General features: G+C 42.0%; 1 protein-coding gene across 5 annotated transcripts in view; it reads left to right on the top strand.

The window, feature by feature from the left end:
- The window catches only part of PRKG1 (protein kinase cGMP-dependent 1), a 521,708-nt gene that overhangs the window by 480,995 nt on the left and 14,409 nt on the right, over nt 1-26,304 (top strand). For 3 of the 5 annotated variants that reach the window (XM_069795904.1, XM_069795903.1, XM_069795905.1), the window contains 3 exons: nt 6,192-6,288; nt 20,587-20,726; nt 24,849-24,938. In XM_069795904.1, the coding sequence (XP_069652005.1) occupies nt 6,192-6,288; nt 20,587-20,726; nt 24,849-24,938 (327 nt within the window). Of the gene's footprint in view, nt 1-5,610; nt 6,091-6,191; nt 6,289-20,316; nt 20,464-20,586; nt 20,727-24,848; nt 24,939-26,304 lie in introns of those variants that run through there. The other 2 variants (XM_069795907.1, XM_069795906.1) reach the window with 2 other exon arrangements.

The following is a 26,304-nucleotide window of genomic DNA, read 5'->3' as shown; positions in this document are numbered from 1 at the left end:
AGGAACTAGTTATTCTCTGCTATCACTGCCTGCTCTGCCTGAGTGTAATTTTGGGGTGAGCATCTCCCTTTCAGCCAATACAAGTCCATGGAGACCTGAGAGTGCTCTTCACCTTGCAGGATCAGACTCTTAGAGAAGCCTGATGATCGTGTAACAGTCTTCCCCAACAGAGTTTTGGGCTCATACCCTTGCTTATTTTTTTTTTGCTGCAATGGTTTGTCAAAGGACATGTCCCCCCCAGAGTGTGCTGACCCAAATGGATTGATACCTGGAGGGAATGCTAGATAAGAAAGGTTTTGCACGTGGGGTGGGACCTCTGAGAGGATGAGTGGCAATGCATCGTAAAGAAATTCAGATTTGCTCTCAATGCCTCTCAAGAATTTGCTTTCAGGCATTCCCAGGCTCTGGATCTTGCTGGTTGTGTAAAATACACTCTCGCTGTGCCATGCTTCTGTCTGTTGCCTGAATGTGGCTAATCTTCTGAGCCCCACTCAAACAGGGCATAGTTGAAGGTAAGGATCTCATGTGGACATGACATGAGGTGCTTTTTATTTTGCTTTCACCCATATGACCATTCATAGATTTCCCTGTGTCCAAAATCACTCAGAAATACGTGAACCTGAACTTTTTGGAGTCATTTGAGCAGGTGGGGAAGAGGGCTGGCCGGTGCGGAAGGGAAGGCATGGGAGCCCTACCATCATTTGCTGCATCTGCTCTTCCTTACATCGCTTTCAGATAGCAAAGCCTCCTCCTTACATGAATTTAATCCATGTCCTCTGCCACTTTTCATTCACATTTGGAATTGCATCTGTCTTAACTCAATAGCATGAATCTAATCCAGAAAGCCTGTAACTTCAGGGTACCAGGAAGGTGAACAGCAGCCACGTGCCATGAGTAGACTAGACCCAGGTGGGTTATTTCACAAGGGCTAAAATATGTGTGTCAGCTGTATATCAAAAATAGTCACAAAATTGAAGATTGGGGCAATTTTTGCTTGCATTTATCACAAACTCATTATTTTAAAGTGCCGCATCAGTTGGAGCAGCATGCTAAAAAGAAATTAGCTATATCTTAAGAATCTAGCTATATCTTAAGAACCATAAGGAGGTGGACTCTCTTCTTTAGTGGACACAGAAATACAGTTTCCTTTTGTGGTGTATTTTTCCCCAACCCCACCTGTGGCTCTTAGGCTCATTTCATGTGTGTCTTCTTGCAGTCTGGGTCTGATCATCACCATCCAAGTATTGCAACTTGAAGTTATTCTAGTCTTTGCAGAGATTCAATATTTCTGTCTGCAGAAGCACATTGCCTCAATGATGGGTGATACAGTGATCAGGCCAACTGATAAAACTGAATATAAGGCTGACAAAATAGCTGTTAAACAAGCAGGTGTCTGTCACTGAGGGAGGCTCCGAAATTCTGGTTTTATCCACCCAAAATGGTTACATTCGCTCTTATCAGGGAATTGGTGGTTGGTTTCCATTTGGTTGCAATTTGCATCTAGTTGGCAGCATGCAGGTGGAAAGAAGCCAAGTTTTCTATCATGATGACAGTTTGGTAACAGATGTCTAATGTTTCCCAACACATTTAGCTCATGTGATAGGAATTGTGAGCTAGTTTAGTAAAGCTGAGCAGTTGGGTAATTGCAAACCTTTGGCCCTCACATTTTCTCATTTATCCTTTTTAGCTGCCTAGGTAGGATGATTTTTTTTTAAATTTTTTTTTTTGTATTCATAGTTTTGGGAGGAAAAGCTTGAAATATGTTTCAGAGTACTCATCGTCCTAGGTGGCAATCACTCATTTAAATGGTTGGAAACCTCCAGCAGTACAAGAAGCTACATGTTTTCCTCTCCTGTTCTGCGTAACTGGCATTGCCCAAGTGCGTGGGCTGTGGCTCCTGTGCTGCTGTTTCAGAGTAACGGGACATGTGGACGATGGTGTTTACTCCTGATCTCCTTGGTTACACTGGTTTCTTGCACGTGATGTCTGTCCATGCCGAAGAGGAGGCTGAATCAAAACATTTTAATTAGCAGCTCCTTAGGAGTATGTATTTTATGTGGAGGGAGAGAAAGAAGTGGTGGTCCCAAGCCCCAACTCTTCTGTAGGAGGGCACTGATACTCGTTAGGGCAAGATCATTATAGAAAGCCAGTCATTTGACTGAGATTTCAGTAGCTACCTCTGTCATTCAGATTTGCAAGAAACCTTGGAGAAGAGCTTGAGAGATTCTGCAGGATGCTCGTGTTTGTTTGACCTAGATCTGAAGATCTCCTCTTCTGTGCTGTTTTCTGATATCCCCTATGGAGAAGCTACCTCTCCTGTTAGCTACAGGAGTGGACTATAAGCTTGGTTTGGTAGGGTAGGTGACAAAACCCAGTTTCAATAAGCAAAAAAGTCCCATTAATAGTGCATTGGGAGTTGATACCTGGCCTCCCTCAAGCTCTTGTGAAAATTGCAGCCTTAATTTTAAAAGCTCTTTGTTAAAGAACAGACTTTTTGTTGTTTCTCCCTATTTGGACCACACGTTCTCTGTATCTTTTGGTTTTGTGCACTTCCAGCTATGATTTTCTGGGCATTTTGGCCTGTGAAAGCCAGGGCAAGAAGCACAATTACCAAAGTATCCAGAGAAGGGCTCTTTCTTAATTACGTCTAATTCAACTAGAGTCAGAAAAACCCAGAAATCTCAGCATAGAAAGTTTGAGCCTTGCATCTACGTAGCTCCAGAATGTCACGGAACATGACTGTGATGCTGATCAGCATTCATGCCTCCAAAGCTTGCCTGAGTTGTCTTCCCAATACACCTCTTCTCTATTAATTTAGGAACTTAAACCACCAGAGGTCAAAAAATCATTTTCTTGTTTGAAAGGTCTCAAAGCACCAGCATACGGCTGTGTATTTAGACTATAACTGCCTTTCTCATTAGTCTGCTACGTACCGGTTGGGAAGAGGCTGTGGCATCTGCAAAGTGGTACCCAGAAGAAACACACCCTGACCTGGCACGTGTATTTTTCCCACAGAATGCCGACTTATTTCCACATTATCTTGCGCAAGTGTGGTCAAACTGTCTCTGCCATTCATCCCAGCTCTGTTATATTCCCAGGGGATATTCCAAGCATCCTTCCCAGTATCTTGAGCGTAGCAGATTTCTTCAACCTGCTGCAGAATAGAACATTTTCCTACAGACACACCAACATTAAATTTTAAACTTCTGTGTGTCTTTGCACTGCCTTCCCAAGGCCTTGAAAAGGTCCCTTTTCTTTTGGAGGTGATAAACTAAGATGTCACATATGTTTTTCACTATAATTTTGTCAAGCGAGGAGCACACTGCAAAACCTTGGGAGTTTCTGTTTACGGAGTGGCACGCTGAAATTAAGGAAGTTGGAGGACAGGAGCTGAATTCATATCTAAATTTCAGGATGAGAATTACACCCCTATTTCTGATTTAGGAGATGGCTTGGGAATATGTGCATTTTGATATTTTTATTTAAGTGACTGAAGAGATTTATTCTTAAGTTTTGCAGGGCTGAAGTGTGTAACTCCTGTTAGTTTATAGGACTTTGACTTGAAAGTGGACTTTGACCTTCATAGCTGGGAATAAAACAGAATTCAGATGTGACTCTTGTTACTAAGCATGTGAAGGGATTGCTTGATTGATTCTACACGTGTTTTGGTTTTGCTGTATATTTTTGGAATTTCTTTTGGGTTTTGGATGCCTGTTGCACAGTATGTAGAAAACTGCATCCAATTTGTTTTATATGCTTCATTGCACTTGTATGTACTAACTACACATAAGCAGTCTGTCAAAGAGAATTAGCCAAGAGATTTCAAAAAGCAATCTCAATAATGCTGCAAGCACATTTTTTAAGCAAAATAATAAATGAACACATTTTTTTACTTCAAAAGCTATCAGCAGAGCTTTCGGCTTCTGCGACTCAACACACAAAATGATGAAGAAATTGGGACTGGAGTGGAAGATCCCATCTCCCATGAAACCAGGGGATTTTTGGAAGAATTGGTGGAATTTGCAAGGACTAGGACTAGCATCCTGCTTGCCTTGCCAGCACCGTGCCATGTCTTAACCTAGTTTTTGTCCTCTCATATTGCATGATGTGAACTATACATCTCTTTTGTAGGAATTGGCCGGCTTTCAGGATAAGAGGTATTATAGGGAAAAAAACATTTCCCCTCTCTGTTCCATATGTTTTTGGAGACCTTAACCCTTCTGACACACTGCTGTTTGGAATCTTTCATCCCCTGCTTGCTCAGCATTGAGAAATCCTCACCAGTTGCCCAGGGGAGAAGATGTGGTAGGTGGTCCCCTGCCTCCCTGGGAGCACAAGATGCCTTCCTGCCGCTCCCAAGCCTTGGGCAAAGGTAACGCAGGGCCTCTTGACCTGAAGTTTTGCATCCGTTGAAGGGAAATTTTCCATGCTGGGATTTCAACTTCCTAGCAATTATAAATCATTAAGGGTATTTAACTGGTCTATACATTTACACGAAAATTAGCCCCATCTCATTGCTCTGTCATCTCTAAGATGATGCTGTGATATAGAAGGGAACGTATAAATACGTCTTTCCTTTAGCAAAGGTTTTTTACTGACAGCTTTAGTATGCACCTCATGATGAGTCTAAAGCGATCAATAAGCAGCTGTGTCACACAAGGTTATCCCAAGTTCAAAGCAGGCTCGGTACTGATTGGTTTCCAAAATCGGATGCATCAGGCTGCTGTGGTCACAGGAGCAAGGTCACCAAGAGGATCTGGTGACAGGATAAATAATAAAGCAGAGCTTAAGTAATTTGTCGACGGCACCCCCGAGATAAAATTGCACTTTATTGCATTGGATTTGGGGCTTGATGATGTGACCTTTCACCTTTTTTGACACCTCTTCTTATTTTTCCCTTTTAACTTTAATTTTTTTTTTTTCTCCCCCAATGTCATTGCAGTTTTAAATAGACTAAAGAAGGTGGTTTGAAGGGAATAAGTCAGTAAGTCAATTCCATCCCATTATTGAATTAGAGACAGGCGTGACGGACAAGGTACATTAAAAAGATAGACAGGTGGATACATATATATGATCGTGGCTAACACTATGATGTTTTATCATTATGCTATTGTTATTATGCAGAAATGAAGCATCCAGGTGAAATAGCAGACTATGGTCTGTTAATTGCAAGATATTATGGCTAAAAATTAAGCACTGAAAACCAAGCCAACTCCCCCTTTACACCCTCCATGCCTCTCTCCATAATCCCGTCAATGCTCTTTTCCCATACAAGTCTGTGTCACCAGCAGCCAAAGGTTGTACACGCACGGGGACTTCTCCGGCAGCTGAATGTCAAACTATATTGAGTGGGTGGATCCTGTTCATCCATTTCCCCTCCGAGCCTTTCTAAAAATACCATAAACCTTGACAAGGAGCTATTTTAGAGGAATCGTATTCATGAGGATAGTCATGGGAAGCTTATTTTGGCAGGCTTGCATGTGTTCAATTTGCATGCTTCCTTAGTCAAGGGCTTGGTGAACTTGTGTTGCGAGCCAGTTGGACATGGGCTTAAGAGAGAGCATCTGGATTTTGGGACCTCCTGGGTTGGGACGTCTACTCCAAGTGAGTTTATAGGAGGAAAAGAAGTGAAGATATTCTTACAGGAATGTTGATATGTGACTGAAGTCATTCATTTCAGGCATTTGCACACCAGCCCGCAGCTTATCGGATCTGATTTCATAAAACCTGGCTGTGATTTCTCTCCAGGGACCTTAATGATCTTGCCACTTTCAATAAACATTTATAGAAACTACTGCCAGCCTGTGGATAAGAGAAACTCCTGTGAGAGACTTTATCTTCCAAAAATACTTAAAGACACTAAAAAAAAACCACCCACAAGAAGATCAATAGAAAATGTCAAAATGTAGCATTTGCTGGGTAGCTGGAGCTGAATTGCAGTACCAGACATTTGTATTGTAGGCATGCAGTAGGTACGTTTGCTTTTGTCACTTGGAAAACTGTGCACATCGGAGCGATGCTATAATTGGGACCAGCAACGATGAATGTGAATGAAAGCAAACTGTAAGAGATAAGATGGAAATTAAGCAGGTAAAGGCTGTTCCACGCTCATGCCATTCGGGTATGGTATTGCGCAGTACTCATGTTTGCACCTCTAAGAAATTTCCGTTTTTTCGCATAAAAAAATCCAGATACGAAGCCGAAGCTGCCTTCTTCGCCAACCTGAAACTGTCTGATTTCAACATCATTGACACCCTTGGAGTCGGAGGGTTTGGACGAGTTGAGCTGGTAGGTAACCTTTTCTTCTTTGAAGTTTGTGTGATATCCTAGAATAAGTACTGTGTTACAAGTCTTTTAATTTTTCTTTGTTATTACACCCGAATAACTGGAAGAAAATTATGTGGTGGGATTACATATTTTCTAATGGTTGAAGAAAGCTGAATTACATTTCCTGGTAAATAAAAAGGTAGGAATGAATGCTTTGCAGTAACCAAGAAGAATTTATGTACTAGGTTGAGAGAGGAGCACACGTCTTCTCTCTCCAAGTGGTTCTATGTTTATGGCATTGATCGCCTTTTAAAAACAAGCTGAAGAATTGTGTGGCTGTTGAGTGCTAAGATTGAAAGAGCAATCTAAAATCTTACTTAACCAAAACTGGAGTAACAGTACGATGTCTTCTCTAAGCAGTTTCTAATTCAGGTCTAGAGATAGTGCTGCTTGGTTATCATGAAAGCTGTACATTCAATGTCTGAACTATGACAACACTTCACAGAAAACTACTTATTTTTTGCAGAGTTTTAGAGAAAGGACAAAATCTGAGCTTGCTTTTTGCTCTGCTTGGATTTAGAGCTCTGCAGTCTTTATTAAAACAAAGCCTGAGCGGGAGGAGACTGAAATGGCAGCCGTTGCATGACTCGTTTATAATATAAGTTTTTGTATTTACATGATAACAGAAAGAGGGAGTTTAGTTTACGTCACAGTGCTGACCACTGAGGAGCCTCTGATACTGGACACCAGTACAGTATGTTAGGAACTTCTGTATGTTAGGGGCAGAAAAAGGAACAGAGTTACTGCTGCCAGCACGAATTTTGGGGAAATCCCCACTCTGTAACCTTGTGGGAGCTAAACGCACCCATAGTGCTGGGAATTAGAAAACCAGCAAAATGAAGTGTTTTGGTGATTAGTTGTGATGTAACGGGTAAAATCTGTGTTAGAAGTGCAACTCGCTCTTCCATGTGATTTATTTCTGACTTTTCCTGTTCGGATGTATGTAAAATCATGCAGAGGAGAGCATGTCCATGAGAACAGTGGTCCATTCATGGGGTTTGGATTCATTATTTATTTACTTGTTTGTCTGATATTAGCAACTGTTGTTTTGGAAGAGAGTTACAGGAGCTCACCCATAGCCTGGGAAGGCTCTCCTTTTCCCACTCCTTCTATAGTCATCTGCTGCTGAGGGTGCTTTAGAGCAGGAGTTGAATTTGCGTCACACACAACCTCCCTTTGGAAGGCCCTTCACCCTCAGTTGACAACAGCATAAAGCTCAGGAGATTTGTCTCCTAAATTAACATCACCGCTTGCTTCTTTGCCGGAGGTGACCTGTAGTGAGGGACCCACCAGTTTGGGGCTTGTCTTGAATCTTGTGAAGGAGCTTATGAGGTTTGTTTTCATTGTTAAGCCTTTTTTGACACATGCTTTCAAGATGTTTGAAAACCTCAAGATGTTCCTGGGAAGGTGTGTGACTTTGTCTTCATGAGGTATTGCTTATGGAACCCTCAAACCACACAGATATGGAAGCAAATCAGACTGTTATTGATGGCCGTGGCCCAGTCCTCTACCTCTAGATGCTTACAGAATTAATTTGGAAGCTTTAAGATACCGATGTCTTGAAATCTTAGCGAAGCATGACACTTGGCCAGGTGTGAGGAAGAGCAGGAGTGGACGTGTTCTGTCCCTTCAATGTATCAGATCACAGTCAGGTAGAGATATTTAATTCTTAGGAGGTGTCCAAATCTCAGAAGCCTTCAAGAAGCCTTGGTGCCACCTACGCAGCCACAGATGGGAGGAACATTTCCATCACCTCGTCGGGGTTTTCTTCAGCAGTGGGTTTAACACACTGCCCCTGCTCTCCTAAGCAGGGAAATGCTGGTTAAGGTCATTTTCTGTAGTTCTTAAATAATGCTGAATTACACATAGAAGGATAAAAGATATCTAAAAGTTTAGCTTAACACTCCGGATTTTATTATTTTTGTTATTAAAACAAGAAAATACACTTTTTGTCAAAACTGAGCCTAGAATTGCTACATCTTGTTTCATGATCTTCTATCTTCTCCATGAAAATTATGTTTTATAATTTAAGGCTAAAAAATTAACTAATGCAAAACATGTCAGAGGAATTGACTCTTTTATTGCCTGAGTGTGTTACAGTAGCTCGTAGCAGCACTGGAATTTGTTCCTGGAAGACATTCACATTTTTGCACTTTCCAAGAGTAAAATTGATCAAACAAAGTACATTGCAAGGAAGGGGATTTTTATAGCTTAACCTTGGCCACTGTGGGCAAGCCCCCCCAGGGCATCTCAGTACCCTTCAGGAGGGCAACTGGTGGTGTCTGGTTGGAAACTGGAATGTCTAGGGCTTAGTTTGTGTCTTGCTGGCCAAGAAGGAATAACGCTGCCATTGGTCTGCGTTTTAATTTCCAGATGTGGTTTATATCAATATAGGCTGGTTTTCCAGACACCTCTGTGAATGCTGGCTGTTTGGAGAGGTCAGCCCTTCAATGCATTCATACACAAGTACCTGGCTTTTAGGCGAGACAGCCTAAAATTTAAATTATTTTCAATTCTATGGAGATTACGTGTGGAAATATCTTTTTGTCTTGCTTTTCTAGGTAGTTTTATTTTTTATATGTCAAGAGACATTTCCAACAGATTTGCATTGGTGTTGTACATCATTTGCTCAGGTTTTTGATGCCTCTTGCAACATGCCTTGTCCTTATGGATGCTGTTCTCCTTCTTCATCCCCAACTGAACTATGTAATCAACTTTTATCCAGGCTTCTCTCAAGGGGAGAAGCCAGCTGAGTAGTGGCTGTGCTATTTTAGATGGGCATCAGCTCTGCCACTGGAGCAAGAGCAAATAAAGACTTTTGTTCACTTACAGCAGGACCTGTGTGATCCTCAGTGTTTGAAAAGCAAACAGGCGGGTTGGAGAGACCACAGTCTGCCCAGGGCTGGCGGTGCCACATTCCTAGGACAACCCTCCCACATTTCAGAGGGCTGCCAAGTAGATGCAAGCTGCTCTGGGACACGGCTTGCCCAGCCGGTGCCCTTAGCAGGGCAGAAGGAAAACAGTAGGAGTGACTTCTTGGTTTTTAATAGCACAGATTAGCAGATGCATCCACTATTTTTTGCAACTCAGCTTCTCAGTACTGTGCCAGTTGAGCCTCTTCTGTGTTGGGATCCAGATGCCTCAATAATACGTTGGAGCAGGGAATGTCATCTCGGGTTCATGTCCCACAAAGCATCACTTTGCAGAGAGCAGGGATGTAGGTCAGGTGTCCTCAGCCTTCATAATTCATCTCTCCTGAACTTTATTGCTCTTGTCTTTGTTCTTTAATTTCCTTTCAATTTAAGTCCTGTGTTTCTAATCATCTGCCCCAGGTCAGTTGTTTTGGATTTAAATCAAGATTATTTTAGACAGCTCTGAAATAAATGTATTGGAGTATCTGAACACAGGGGGTTAGAGTCATTATTGCTGTGAAATCAGTTCATGTAGGTGATGGCTGAGCACAGGTTTTACAGGCTGAGCACTAAAAATCAGGTCCACGCCTCAACACGTGCCTTTTTGTTATATTGGTTTACGCTGTTATCGCTTCCAACAATCACTCAGCAATGGGAGAAGGAGATTTTAAATCACTCTTCTTGTTATAAAATTGCAAAAATAATATATTTTCTCCACACCCCATCGCAAGCTTGATTGAGACTTGGTTTTAGCTACATCTTTGTTCACTTCTCAGGAGAGATACACCAGTGAAAACCTACAGACTTACCTGCTGTCCTTGCATGTATGCAAGCTTGGAGGGAGCTGTGCCTTCTGCACTCCTACGGGTAACATATGGCTTGGGACATGCTGAAGGCAGCAGGCAATAGGCAGATTAAGGACAGTCTCATTTTTTAGCCCTGCCTTGACAAAACATTTAATCATATCTTCTAACGTTGAGCAGTTTTGCAGAAGTCGGTGGCACTTAGAGCATGTATTTCAACCATAAGGTCATTAAACCTTGGACTGGAAGGGACCTAAAGAGGTCGTCATCAAGGCAGAGTCAAATATACCTAACCACTTCTGTCCAGTTTTCCCTAATTTGTTGTTGAAGTCTTTGGGGAAGGAGATTCCCAGGAAGGTTTTTCCTAATATTTAACAACTCCCTGCTGTAGCCTGTAGTAGGCTTGAAATACAAATACATACAGTCCTTAAGGTTGGGTTGTATGTATTTGAAGACCTGTAGTTGTTTAACCCCAGCCAGCAATTAAGCACCACACAGCCGCTCACTCACTCCCCCTCCCACGCAGTGGGATAGGGGAGAGAATTGGAAGGAAAAAGGTAAAACTCGTAGGTTGAGATAAGAACAATTTAATAGAACAGATAGGAAGAAACTAATGATGATAATAATAACAATAAGAAAATGGCAGTAATAATAAAAATTTTGAATATACAAAACAAGTGATGCACAACACAATTGCTCACCACTCGCCAACCAGTGCCCAGTCAGTTCCCAAGCAGCGATCCCCCCCCAGGCCAACTCCCCCCAGTTTGTATACTGGGCATGACATCACATGGTATGGAATACCCTGTTGGCCAGTTTGGGTCAGCTGCCCTGGCTGTGCCCCCTCCCAACTTCTTGTGCCCCTCCAGCCTTCTTGCTGGCTGGGCATGAGAAGCTGAAAAATCCTTGACTTAGTCTAAACATTACTTAGCGACAACTGAAAACATCAGGGTGTTATCAACACTGTTCTCATACTAAATCCAAACCACAACACTATACCAGCTACTAGACAGAAAATTAACAAAACCAGGACAAGACCATTACCATGTGAACCTAAAGAACTCTTTTCTTTAAAAAAATAAATGTGCTTCTTTTGAGCTTTACATCGAATCCATGCTTTCTAGGCCTGTGATCCTTCTTGTTCCTCAGGCTCCAGCTGGCTCCTACCTCTTTGGAGCAATGCCCAAAGCAGACACGTTAGTCCAACCTGGACCTTCCTCTGTTCAGGTAGAGCTGGACAACTAGGGGCAGCACTTTGCCACTACTAAATGGTGTCCCTTTTACTTCAAGTCATCGCTTCAGTTTGTAAAAATCAGTTTGAATTCCCTTGCTCTTCTCAAAAGTGCTCCCAGCCCTTTCTGGTTTGATTTTAATAGGTGCAAAGTTAATAACATTCTTCTTATTTCATAATCCAAGCCATTAAAGAAAGTGTTTTGTGGTGCCATATACTAGACAGACCTCCTTGAAGTCCTTTTGGCTTGATGGTGGCCACTAAAAACTAAACTCCTTTACAATATGGAGACTAATAAAGACATACACATAAAAACGAAGCCTTAGTTTCAGCCATGTTTTACTGAAGCTATACAAGACCTTTTTAAAATGGACAGTACAGCATTTTTCATTTTTATGTGTCTTTTAAGAGAAATCTGGCCACAGATTATGAAGTGCAATCAAATTTATTATAGCCTCTAGCCTGTTTTGTAAACAAAACCATTAGTGAATTAATTAGATGGTGAGGAAAAAACCCGCCATAATTGTCTTCCAATACACTGACGGATGCATAATTCAGATATATATTAGTGGAAATTTCCAATTGTATAGCTATCCTTTTGTTCCAGCTATTACGAAGCTTTTTATTAGAAAGATCAATCCTCTCTTTGAAATCTCTTAATTTTTATTTTTAATTGTCAGGAATCCTTTGGCCTCCTTCCTTTTGAAAGAATGGGTATTATGGGTGCCATCACCATGAGGAAACTGAGATGTAAGTGAGGGATCTGAAGATCAGGTACCTGAGTAAATCCCACATTCGTCTGACAATGAAACTACTGCTGTGGAGCTGAGCAAAATGCTGGTTATAAACATTTGGCCCTTTTTAATTATATGCAGGCTGCTGAATTTTAATGATACCATCAGATGGGGCTGGACCACTGCGGAGCTATTTTTTCATTTTTCCTTTGATTTTTAATTCCTTATGGAATTAAATATATCCTTTGTAGATGGACACATATTGTCGGGGCTTGTCTGTTAACGGAAGGGATGTTGTCAAAGTTTGGAAGGATGAGATGCCGTCTGTACCCCATCAAATATTGTCAGAGGCCAAATCAGGATATGAGCTGTCAAGCTGGAGGCTTGAGCTCCAGTTGGAGGCAGGAATAAGATGTAAAAGTAGGTGTTATATTGTGGACAAAGCCAAACTCGGGAGTGGGGCAGGATCATGTATGGGGTTGGAGAGTTTAGGTTCATGTGATATTTTCAAGAAACCACAGTAGTGAGTTTTTCCATTTGGTTTGCATATTTTAGCTATATAACCCTTCCTCTGCTATTTACTTTTTATTGGAATGATTTTATGCATGAAACAGTTTACACTCCTCACTGCTTCTCAGCCTTTTCCTTCTAGACATTTTTGAAAAATAATATTTACTTCTGGGCTTTATAGAAAGACACAAATTTTAATATATTTCCCAACGCCTTTGCTTATAAAAAACTTAGTTGTGCATGTTGTCGAGCGTTGAATATCAATTTTCGGTACAAGGATCAAAACATAGAATTACAGGTTTTTAGCACAGTTGAGTATTTGATTAAGCAACTTTAGTTGTTAAATAGCTGAGGTTTTCTAAGGACTGTGCATTTTTTAGTCTATACTTGGGTGTATTCACAGAGTGTAATTTTGCAATTTATTTTCCTGTAGAGTCCCATAGCAGTCAGATTGTGAGATGATATTTAGTGTTTTGCAACCAGTTGAATCTAGACTTTTTCAAAGAAAATAAGGTCACTGTCATGAACAGTTTCCATCCTGCTGCCCACTTGTAATTAATTCTTGATTCATCTTTCAAAATTCCAGCCTACAGTATATCTTAAAGACTTAATTTTCACTCTGTGATTTTTCTTTCCATCCTAGGCCTTTTTTTTTTCAGTCTTGACTTATTTTCCAGCCTAACCCACTCCAGTCGCCGTGCCTGCTCACACGCAGCATGCAGCTAACGCAAAACTAACACGATGTTGAGCACGGGGTGGAAAGAATATAGTGAGAAGCATCGTGTAGCCTGTTTATAATTTGGATATGCAAACTACATTTTCTCTCTAAGCCTTAGGTCAGGAGAGTGGCTGAATCTGGCCTTGAGGAGATGTGTAAAGAGCTTTCAAAAGCCTAACGGAGAGATCTGCAATACTGAGCACCACAGTAGGCTTTGAGGCATAAATATGAGCAAGATATTCCCACCCTTGCCTAAAAAAAAGAAACACTGACAAGAAAGCAAGTTATAAGGCAAAGAATATTATTACAGGGAAATCTGTTTCATCCTGGAAGAACATAAATATATTACTAAAAGCACGCTGTACTCTCTTGCTGGGGGGGGGGAGAAGTTGCCACTTTGTTCGTGCAGCAGTTCAGCTGTTGGGATTAGGCGAGCTCAGCTTGCAAGTGCTGCGCTCAGCAACAGCTGCTGCTATTTTTGTTGGTTTGAATGCATCTAGCTGGGAAACGGTGGAAAATAAAGGACCTTGGACATACTCAGCAAGCAAAAGCATTTGCACTTCAGTTCCCAAACACTGCGGTTGAGCTGGTTATTATTTAATGTGATACGAAGATATTCATGTTTTGTGATAGCACAGATTTCTGGCTCCCTTATATCCGAATAACATGCATATAGCAAAATGCACAGCTAGCAAAAGCCCTTTGGAAAAGCATCCTTGTCATTATAGAGGTGTTGCTGTGCCCACATAGGTAGTTCAACGGGAGATACGAGCAACAGGAAACTTGTCTGTGATTCGTGGACACAAGAGTTCAAGAAAAGCTTCTGTCCAGCTCCTAAAAGCTCACCGTTACCATATGTTTAGGAAGAAGCCACATGTCCAGAGTAAATGAAATATTTTTTAGTTGCACAAACTCCGCTCCCTGTGTGTACCCATTTACCTGGGAGCCCGGCCAGTTCCCTTGAAGATCATCAGAAAAGGCTCCTGAGCAAGGTTTTTGTGAGTGCGGTGTCCAGACGCTGTGAAAGTTCACGTTCAAATACCTCCATTATATCAGTGAGAAGAAATCTGGAGATTTTTGAGTGGCAAACACCATTCCAGTTGTAACCTCTACGTAGCTGCCAAAATGAAGGAAGGATAAACTATAAATATAAATATGTGTTCGGCTCTGCTTTCATGCCCTTGGGTCTGTCATTCTTTCATGGCTTCAGGGGTCTGCATAGGGTACCATAGTGGCAAATACTATCTGTAGCAGCTCCTTGAAGAAGAAAACTTAATTGTAGGGCTTCTTGGAAAACCCACAGCCATGCAAGAGATGTAATGCACAGGCACATCTGGGGTAAATGGGAATTCAGAAAATCAGAAGTTCTTTGCTATTTTCTCCTAGAAGAAGATCGTGCAGGAATAGAAGATGACCAGGCGTGAGTGAGATAGATGCAGTTAAAATAGCATATCCTCAGCCTAGGTGTGGCAAGGTTCGGGCACCTCACTAGTCTTCACTGAAAATAAATCCTTCTTTGGGGGATTGTCCTACATTCTGGTAAATATTTATTAACGTTTACAGTTTCTCAAGGTCAGCTTGCATTGTATCAGTTCAGCTCTCACTGCAGTTGCACGGAAATTGCTCACATTGCAGACTGTATATAATACATATATATGATTTTTAGTAAATAAAGGCAGAGAAAGAGGAAGGGTAAGAAACATAAAGATACACCCATTTACTCTTTTTTCCGTCAAGGTCTGGATTCTGTCTCATTGATATCCATTTTCTCAGAAAGTCTGAAAAAGCGCTAAGGTGTAAAACCATATTTATTTGTGAATTATAGCCATGTTAAAAAAAAAAAATACACCTCAGGCCTCGAGTGCACTGTGTGTTTTGGAAGTTGCAGAAGTTTATACACCATAAAGCAAAACAACACCTTTGGAGCGGTTCCAGCATTTTCATATAAGTAAAAGGAGAAGCCAGCTGAGGTCTAACGAAACAAGGACTTGGAAAAGCAAGAGAGGTTGGATCTCTTTCTCTTGTCCTTCTCCTTCCTCTCCTCTCCATCTCTCCTTCTCCTCTTTTCTCTTCCTCTTCTCCCCTGTGTTTGCATCTTGTCCCAGTCTTGTAGCATTCCTCTTCTGCTCAACTCGCTACCAAGACATCTTCACCCACTTCCTAATGGGCTTTTTAAAGCTTCTTTCTTGAAGCAGCATTATTTTCTCAATGCTGAAAAGTTAAAGGTAGTCCTGTGAATTCAACTGATTAGCAGGAAAATGAAGCCTGTTTCCCTGCTGCAGCCTCATGTCCTCTTCAAGGCAACTCCTCCTTGAAAGTATTTTCAGATAGTGACCCATCTGTTTGGGGTCACTCAGGGGTAGCTTTGTCATGGTGACTCAGGCTGCCAAAAACCCACCTGGTGACATGGGAACGGGGCACGGCACTAAAGCGCAGCCAAAGGCCAGGACACCGGCTGGCTGATGCTTCCCACACAACCACAAGGCACACAGGGAGAGGGCGGCCGTGGGGCTGGCACGGAGGAAAGCCGCTCACTTCAACTCGTGTCCACCCCGATGTTGCGGGGCGTCCTTGCTTCAGAGGTCCCGATGGGTGTCACACGTGGGGGAGAGGAATAGCTGCCTCTTCAGGAGGTTGACAATCGCCGTGAGCTCATGCAGTAGGAAGGGGCTAAGAGATGGAGGAGTGTGACTCTTCCCATGTAGCCCTGTCCAGGTAATACCTGGCAGTCGAAGATACAGCCACAGCTTCACATGTGAGTGTGATACTACAAATGTGAGTGTGATGCCCTATCACCGCAGTGCTTGGACCAGACAATTTTGCAAAACATATATATGTATGTATATATTTTATATTGACATTAGGTATGCATATAAACATATATGCAATATATATTTTATAAGTATTTTATATCCTTGTGCAAATACATATATATGCAAAATAAAACCAACTATTTCTTATTCTATTTTGCTTCCACAGTTGGCTCGTTTAGTTATAAACAACATTTCTGCTGTTATTTTTGTCACTGAGATGCAGTTATTTCCTGGATCAGAATCCTGCAGAACCTAATCTAATTAATTTTACCTGTTCTGTCTCTGACTTTGTACGTCACCTCTTTAAGGTTGTGTTTGGACGTTATTTAACGATGCTTCCTATTGCATTTTCTTGTGTTTTGGAGAGAAAATGTTTTCCTGTTCCGCAACTGAAAGGGCTTATATCCTCCTCCAGAGGTTCATTTGTAACAGAGAAGGTAAAAGCTCAAGCAGATTCACAGGGAGGGAGTGTGACGAGGAGAGCATCAGTAGTAACTACGGCGTTACTGGGGTTCACTGTTTTGGGGATTATTGCACTGGAAAGGATGGTATGGCTGCAGAATTGCAGCCATAGACCATGTGCCAGAGCTTAGTGATGAGAGGGACATAAAATGGAAAGCTGAAACGTGTGTATGAAGGTGGAGAGAAAGGGAAGGAGTATACTCAGTGCCATGAATTTTATTTCTAATTTTTCCCTGCCACTGGGCCTTTCAGCAGATAAGTGACTTTAATATTATGGTTGAATGTGGACATTTACAGTGGCCTTGATGTTTGCTCTTAGCATCAGTGCACTGAATCTCCAAGAGAGAGATAATTTTTGAGACTTTTGTGCTGATGAAAGGGCAATGACTGGGTAAGGTCAATGCAAGGAGAGAATTGAAAAAAGGAGGAGGGAAGAGACCAGAAATCCTTTTAACTTGCAGAAAAAAAGGTTGAGAGAGAGATGGAGGCTGGTGGTTACTCTGTGTTGATCCTCTTAGTGGCTCGGCTGCTTTTGGAGAAGAGCAATTGAAACCCAAGGCTCTGGCAGGTCTCCACTGAATCAATGGTCCCGGGACCTTTGAAATACAAGAAAGTGCTTCCAAGTGAGTGAAAGCTGATCTCATGAGCTGTGTAGCAAGGGTGGCTTCTTTGCAAACTGCCTTCCATGGAAAACTGCATGCTTTTCCCTTTTCTGAAGCATTTGGGAGATTTTTGTGGTGTGTTTCTTTGGGAGGCTGAGCGTACCCCCCACCTTCTGAGCTGAGTCAAAATCCTTATGGCTTCTGTGGCTCCCTGTGCTATTTTTCTCATTACAGTTGGAGAGCAGGGTGTTCTTAGCAGTCCATTCTCATCTGCTCAATGTTAATCTTTCTATCTTTCTTTTTTTTTTTTTTTTTTTTTTAATAAAAGGTCCAGATGACTCCTAGATATTTTTTCTCTACTTTTGAAATGAGATTGGGATTAGACATAGGGGTTTTGTTTTTTTTTATTAACGGTCATGAGCTTAATATTGAAAATTACTGTTTGTAAGAATAATAGAAACAACCTGGAGTTGCCCAGCTTTGCATCATAAAAATAATCCTCACAATGACCACATTTGGCAGGAATACCAAAGCAAGGGGAGGGCTCTAGGCATGTTGAAGAAGGAGGAGAAGTTTGCAGGGTTCATTTTCCAGGTGGACAACCAGGTGATCCAAAATATAAGCCTTAGATTTTGTACCTTGGCAGCTTGTTTTGGTGTATCAGCACGTTTAATGCAAATTAATCCCCCCTCCCTCTCAAACACTCTGCGTTATGAAGCATGACAGGAGGGAATGGATCTAAATTCTCTTGTGGCATTAGGTCAAAGTCTTGCATTAGCTAATTGTAACCACCTGATTGTTCTACATTTAAACATCTGTGGCAGCAATAACATCATCAAACACCAAATAAAACCACAGCCTTCTGCTTCCTTATAGTAATTTCCTTTCCTGTACTTATTTTGAAGATGTGCAGGTGCATATAGGAAAGCAGGTTACTTCCGCAGACTCTCCATCATGTGCCCAGGCATCCCTGAAAAAACAGTAGTTAATAAAAGGAATAGCCTTTTTAATGAAAGACACAAAAATTAGGTAGTCAGAATCCATGGTATTAAAATTATAATACCAGAACGGCACATACTGGTATTTATTCATACTACCCTTTATTATAAAATATTGGAATTTATTCATCTGAGCCTTCACCAGGTGGTTGCATTTATTTTTAACACTGATGTCTAGTGCAGATTAACATTAGGAAAATAGGAATTTATGTTTCAGGTAAGTTTAGAGTGCTAAATACCCTTTTTTTTCTTAATGTTTCCTGTCCAAATTGACCGAGGAGTGTTCAGATTTGCTACTGGAGCTACTGTCTCAGTTCTACTGTTCATTTATTATTTGTCTGTGGACAGCCTAACCTTGAAAAATAAAAGCTGAAAGAAAACAAATCTGATCAGTAATATGTAATAGGGATTTGCACAGACTTTTGTTTGAAATAATTTGTGTGGCAGCTGATTGTGCTTGTCCTTCACCAGATAGACAGGTCTGATGGGAAACCAAGCAATCTGGATTACCCTGAAAGCAAGAGGGATAAGTTCTCCAGAAGCATATGCTTAGTCATACCAAACCTTAATTTTTTCTTGCAAGTGTTGGTGAATTCTGCCTAGGCCAGATTTTACCCTAACTTTCACCATGTCTTCATTCCATATGTGCCACCTCAGTCCTCTCCCTGCTCCCCTGAAACAGTCTGGTTTGATTTAGATGGGATAATACCAAATAATTTAGTTCAAACAGTTGAACTAAGGTCCATATGCCATTTATACAAAATGAAACAAAAAAAAAAATCAAAAAAACCCCAAACCCTAACCCTGAACCAAAAATGATTTTATCACTTTCGGTCTGCCATAAATGCAGAATTTCTTTCTGCTTTGAGCTGTGGTCAAACCACATAGCGAAGGCAGCGCCATGTAGCACCGGTTCAATAAATAACTGGGCAGCTCTACTGCACAGATGAGGAAAAATGTTTTTCTTTATTTTATGTGGATTGTTTAGGTCTTTGTACCCTGTCTCCCTGAAGATTAAACAGCAAACACAGGCTTCATGCAAAGATAATTATTATGAGTCTCAGTGTGAAATGCAGAATAGCGCCTTTGGAAAAAGAAAAGTTTCATGTGGGCTTGGAAATGCTTGAGGCTGCGGGGAAAATAAGAAGCCACAAATCTGGGGACTGAAACCCCAAATGGTTTTAAAACAGGTAGAGAAATATATGCATACATAGATAGACACTGAAGAACTTAATGATGAAAACTCTGGCTGTAGATGGGCGGACTCTCATTTATTAGGGTTTATTTCTGAATCACTTGTAGTGTTGGAAATCTCTTTGACAGCTGAGAATCCGCCTTTTGAGTTTGATTTTCTTAAGCTGTTATGTGTCTTTGTGGACATCGGAGTACCAGTTTGATTTCTGACAAAGTCGGGATGCTGAGGATACCATCCCTCCTTGCATTTTCTCTGTGACCTGAACCATTACATGAACAAAGCAGATGCAGAGGAAACTGTTGGAGGTTATGGTGTGCAGCTGGGGAAAAGCATGGAAGGTGCCATGTCTCATATCAGCCCACACTTCTGTTACCAAGAAAACAGAAAAATAGAGTTACATTAAGCAAATTGCGATTGCATGAATGTTGTCTCCTAACCTAAAAGGCAAGCTGGATTTCTGATGGGGCTTGACGACAGACAAACCGCTTGTCTGCTGGCTGAAGCCAAATTCCTGCAAGAAAACCAAAATAGAAGTCGCCAAATGGCACCTCTTACTGTAAAGGGGGAAAAGCATTTAACTGGCAATATTATTGTGAGCAGGTGCTGGGGGAATTTAGCAAACTAAGAGGCCTGGTAGGTCAATGATGAGGTTCCTGTCTCATTTGGTGGTGACTAAGAGGGGATGGCCAAGACGGAAAGGATGGCTGCCTTTCAGCTGTCTTTGGGATGGGTACCGGTCCCTCAGAGCAGGCTGGGGATGGCTCAGGGTTCAGAAGTTACCAGGGTTACGCCGGCGAGCAAGCAAACAACTCCCTTCAACCTCATCTTGGGAAATCAGGCTAAAAATAGGTTGCTGAGGCTTAAGGTTAAAAGTAAAGACGTGACCAAGCAGTGCTGTTGAAAAGCCAGCTCTGCTCATCCTCTACAAACATCCAAGGACTGCATTTCCCTGCCAGAGCCGATGCATTTGTTACTGGCTATAGAAAAAGGCTCTGTGAAAGTTGTACATTAGCTAGCAATGCCTTCTGACCTGCAACTACGCTGACGGCTGGGTTTTCCCTAAAACACATGGAGTTTTAGAAACGGCTTTTCAATATAGCGATAGGCCAAGTATTTAGAAATCTGGTTCATAACGAAGGGAAACTGATGACCGAAGAGGTGAGAGAAAGTATTTCAGGGTAGGGTGGTGGGATCGCCGGGTCCCCATGTAGTTGGACTGTCACAGCTTGGTGGGGGGACGCACCCCGCTTCTCACTGGTGCGTTTGCCTGCTTTACCCCAGGTCCAGTTGAAAAGCGAAGAAACGAAAACCTTTGCCATGAAAATACTGAAGAAACGTCACATCGTGGACACGAGGCAGCAGGAGCACATCCGCTCAGAGAAGCAGATCATGCAGAGCGCGCACTCGGACTTCATCGTGAGGTACCGTCCCTCCGCCTTACGCGCTGCCGCGGGAGAGCGAAGCCCAGCCGATCTCGGCATTTTGTGAAACCACACAGGAATAATCCATCCATTGCTAGAAAAAACCCTTGAGCCATAGCTTCCCTGTAAGGGACTGCAGACACGGTGCACGAAATAAGGTCTTCTCCAGGCCAATGTGAGATTGCTCTGCCCATGGGGGACATCTGCCCAAGCCTAAACTAAACTCATGTTCTTAACTGGTTTGTGTTGACCCTGTGCTGCGCTCACATGGCTTTGTGGCTCCTGAAGCAAGCGCACCACGAGCCCGCAGCCTGGGCAGAGCTTGCCGATGCCGGCAGACAAGGCTCCGTGTAGACGTGCACAGCATGACTCAGCATCGCCCCTGCCCAAAGTTGATATCCCTCTTTTTTCTGAATTTCTGAATTTTCCTTCCCACAAAGGGAAGCTGGAGGGCAGGGTTTAATCTTTGGAGATCACGTGCTGCCATGTGAATAAAAAGTTGTATCCAGCGCTTCTTCTTAGGGTGTATTAGATAAATCCAGTTCAGTGTCCCTTGACTCATCATGGGCAAATGCGCTAAAACCATACCTCTCCCCAAAACCTAAGCAGACGCAATTATTCAGTGAATAAAATCAGGTGCCAGGCATTTTTGCCTGTTTTAGCCCTAATGGCAAATTTCTCTGACTCTTCAAGGACCGTGAGTATCTGTCAGCAGGAAACAGAAATGGTTTAAGTCAGGATAAGAGTGGTGGGTGGTGAGGACCTCTGGCAGGGCAATGTCAAAAATGCAAAATACCTTCACCGAGCTGGAGGTATTTAAAAGGGCGGCCTCTCATCTAAGCGAAGGGTGCTTCATCCCACCCTCAAAGAAATGCCCGAAGCACTTGACTTTTGCCAGAGGAGATCAACCCCGCTCCCCAAAATTGCTCCGGAGAGACATCCTAACCCAGGGGTGAAACCAAACCCCTGTGATAAATGCAAAGGCAAGCGCCTGGCCGGGACGGCCGCCCGTCAGTTGCTGAGGGGGTGTTTCCTTCCCAGGCTGATCCCTGGGATTCCCCCAGAGCCCTCGGCTTCGCCTCTGATTCATGGGTGACAACTGCAGCCTGACACCCTACCCAGCTGCAGTTTCCTTCACGCTGGAATATTTGATTCACAAACACGCCCCCGTTACCTAGGCTAGAGCCAAATATACCTTGTGGGCTATTTCAGCCTATAGATTTCTTTTCTGAAGCCTGAGCTGTCTCAGGATGGGGATGTAAAGGGAGGTGAAGTGTGGGGCCAGCCAAGCGGAGGGACATTTTGACACCATTTCCAGAAATACTCTCTCCTAAATAAAAAGCTTGAGCCTGCAAACATTTCTTAATGGAGCCACTGATGTTCATAGCTAATAAAATAAATGCTTCTTCATTCCCACTTTTTATTCTTTCAGCCAGCAAGTGAAAAAAGCATGCGTTAGCCATAGGTCTTTTCCTTCCATATCATGCAATAAATCCCATCCTTTATAGTAACAAGCCTCCATTGACTGTTTTTAATACCCCGTGGAAATCCTGCACTGAGAAGGGCCTTTCTAAGTCATGAAGTCCAACCTTTTGCTATTACATATGCCGCAGCTAGAAAATGCCTGGTTTATCAAACTCTGTGTCTGCTTTTCCCCCTCACTTCTTCTTTTGCACGTCCATGGGGATTTGAAGTTGTCTTATAGTAACTATCCTAAAATTATTCATAACATGTTTATACCCTTTCTTGGCCCAGCTGGGATAATATTTTCCTGGGTGCTACAGATAGAAATCTTATGACTTCGGTAGATTAATTGTGTTTGGAGATGTTGGGTGAAAGGTGGGTTTAAAATGATCTTGGAGCAAAGGACACAACATCCGGGATATCAGAACAGGATAGCCAAAACTCCCGAAGAACTCAATTATTTTCTTAATTCGTCATGAAACTCTTTGTTAAAAATCTTTGAAGAATAGTTTGGTTTGATGATTAAAATGCATTAAACCAGCCAAAAGAAGCAGAAGTGTCCAAGTACGACTAAATAAAATTTACTCGTAGATAAGCCAAGAATCTCACAGAACAAAATGCTCTGGGTTTGGTAAAGGGCCAAACAAGCGTTGAGCAGTAGATGTCTGCACTGGATTTGCAAATATTTAGATGAATGAGAAAATGAATAAAAAAATCAATTCATATATTGTGACATTTCAAACTTATGATGGCTTGATCTACTGAAATAGTGCGGTTTGATCATGTATAAGCTTTTTGCTTCCATTACAGTTGATAAATAATATCTGATTTTTTTTTTCCTGCACGTTTTAGGCCAGATTTAATGCCCATAAAGTTTTCTGGAAAGCCATTTTTCAGCAGTGCTACCTTAGCTAGAGAAAGTAATGCCTTATTTCAGTAGCATTTAAACTACTGAGCAATTAAAAATATTTAGTTATGCATATTTTGGATTCTTGAATATGTAGGTTTTCTGTAAACCTTAAGGAAGATGAAATGTTTATTAAGATAAATTATGTTTAGTCCAACTGGCAAGAAATAGTATTTTTTTTTTGTTAAACCCATAAATTTTAACCATGTGAAATGGTCAGTAAGTTTGTTCCAACTTTTTCTGAGAAGCACATTGTAACTGAGATTTTAAATGTCAACATAGGTAATACTAGAGTAAGGAAAGATCTGAAGCACTGGTTCGGTTTTTTTCCTTTTAATTTTGTTGTGGCTGCAAAGAGTACCTTTTAGCTACAGAATATTTCCAGGTAGATAAGCACCGAGCATATTCAGTACCCAAACTCCTGCCTACATCACAGCTGTGCCTGCTGGGATCTTTTTCTGTTAAACATGCCAAAAGTAGAGCGGGTAACTGCTGCTAAGCTGTGTGCTGGATGCTATGCAAACACAGACAGGAGACAAATGTTGTCTAGCATCGTGATGTGAAAGCGTATCGGAGCCAAGCTGTAGCTGCCGGGTTGTTTTGCCACGTACCTTAAGTTAATATTTAACTGAATGCCTTCGAAAGGAACCAAGTCCTGCTGTGTTTTCCCCCTGGTCCATCACACAGGTCCATAAAAGATACTAATAATTGGATTTATCACTAGCTGGGAAGAGCTAGAATCTGCAAAACCACCTGTTTTAATTTATATCATGTGGTATCAGCCCTTTAGTTTTTAATTCTTGGAAACTCCCATGAATGCAGCAATTACACCATAACAGAATATCCCTCAGCATCCCCTTTTGCTGTGGAGCTCGGATTTTTAAAATTAATTTCTGAACAGTCCAGCTGCAAAGAAACCTTTTCAGTATCCACATAGAGCAGGCTCATTCCTGCAGGCAACCTGAACCGATATATACCCACACATGTAACAAGAAGTACAAAAGTAGTTCGACATTAAAATTAAATTAAACAGCTAATACTGAATTCCCTTTTTTTATTTCCATAGTTTTATAGTTCCATTTGTTTAATATGTCATATTAAACACAGAGCATGGATTTTACTGCACAATTTAGATTGCACTTGAGAAGGAGGACGGGTTCATAAAGCCTGGCCATCTATCCCTTTAGGCAGTTTTTCCTCCACATTCAATCACTGGAAGAAGAAGAGCAGTTTTAGATGCCTACACATCAGCAGGTTGTCTTTAAACTCTCCATATCAGTGGGTTTAAGGTCTGAAACGAAGCACAAATTGGGTGACGCTCCTTTGAGATGATGGAGGGGAGACTGCAGATCTGCAGCCAGACTCTGTAGTGTGAAGAATAAGATAATATGGGTGTTATAAAAAATGGTAGGAAACCTTCTCTTTCAAGCACCTCTGGAAAGCCAAGTGTCAGGTTATGCCATTAGAAATGGCAGATTTTATATTTAGCACCCAGAGTAGCGATGACCTCTTCTTCTGAGGTCCATGATACGCTTCACCACTCAGATGCCCATCTTGTTCTGCTGAAATATTTCCCACCCAAGAAGCGACATTGAAATGATTCTCCTTAAACGTAACACTGACTCTGAAAGATTCCCCTTGGTCTTGTGCTGCTTGCTGGGATGAAGTGCGTGGTCTGTGAGAAGTGGGAACGCTCGGTGCCTTCGCTTGTGTCGTGGATTTATTCTGATTTTCTTGTTTGCCCACAACAGGCTCTACAGGACGTTCAAAGACAGCAAGTACCTGTACATGCTGATGGAAGCCTGTCTGGGTGGAGAGCTCTGGACAATTCTCAGGGACAGGTGAGTTTTGAGAAACTATTATCTTAGAAAGTGGAGTATTTTCTAATATGCCACCAGATACCCAAAGGTCTTTATCTTTCATGGGCAAAATCTGGATCTTACCGTGTTATGTTTGATTTAAGATCCCAGAAAGGTGAGGAGATATTTTTGTTCCTATGCAGTTGGCTACAGACAAACTGAATCCAGTCATAACTGAGAATAAAGACTGGTGTAGGTTGCGTCCAACATGTACAAGGCTTTATGTGAGTGGAGACTTAGCCAGAGCTACTTTCTCACGGCCTCTCTGAAAAAATAGAGAAGGTAGTGATGGTAGCAATGGAAGTCATGTGATAAATTCCATCTACGACAAGTCTTTGACTGCCCTTTGCCTGTATCTTGATCTACAAAGGGTACCCCTAAATAGCCAGCAGCATATTTTAATTTTAACTTAATTAATTAATTAACTTTTCGTTACCTAGAACAACAACTTTTTGCAACCACAGAAATTACAGCTGTGTCCTCGGTGCCCATGCTACCGTTTCTCACGTTTGAGAGCCTGGCTGGAGGTTCAGGCACCCGATAGAGAAATGTGGGACTGTTTTGAGGGTGACAGAGACTTTGGGCACCACGGATGACGGCAGAGAATTACCCTGCAGGGTGTGACCAGGCATTGCAGGAGGTGCAATTCTTGTAAGACATGCTCTGGAGGTAGGGTCCTTCCAGTGTGGCACCTGTAGGCATTGCTGCTGTGGCCGTTTTAGACTCTAGACTTACAAACCAAGACCCTAAAGCAGCAGTGGCATTAGTGAGAGGTCACAGTTGCAAGTGAAATCCATGGGAAAGTGCGTTCTCAAGCTAAAAAATGCAGAATTCTTAAAAGTCATCTGAAAAATCACAATTTTCCATCTGAGAGAAAGACCTGCTTTTTTCATCACAGTGTTTTCTCCGCTGCCCACCCTCTGTAACTGTGAATAGCAACATCCACCTCTATTGTGGAAGCACTGTGATAAATAATATCTATTAATACTTCTTCATATTTATGACACAGTCAGGTATGATAGCAATGAGCAGGAGGAAATCAATAGTTCTACAGTGGCTTTTAGTCCAGATATCACATATTAAACGAGAGCCGCTCATCAAAGTGGGAAACAGGATCATGCATCAGATCCACACCCTGCAAGCAGCACAACACCACTGGGACACAGAAGTGCCATGGAAAAAAATAGTTAGGAAAGCATGTAATTACATACTGTGCCGTAATGCACAAGCAAATGTGCTCCTGGTATTTCCTGCCTCAGGAGGGTTTGACCTTGTAGCGTTTGGTTTTGGTTGTGGGTGTGTAGGTGGCAGGTGGATTGCACGGGTGTACGTGGGACCTGCATGTAAT

This window comes from Haliaeetus albicilla, chromosome 11 (genome assembly GCF_947461875.1).
Source record: "Haliaeetus albicilla chromosome 11, bHalAlb1.1, whole genome shotgun sequence".
NCBI lineage: Eukaryota > Metazoa > Chordata > Aves > Accipitriformes > Accipitridae > Haliaeetus > Haliaeetus albicilla.
The sequence above is the reverse complement of the archived record's forward strand: the minus strand, read 5'-3'. Positions and strand labels throughout refer to the sequence as shown.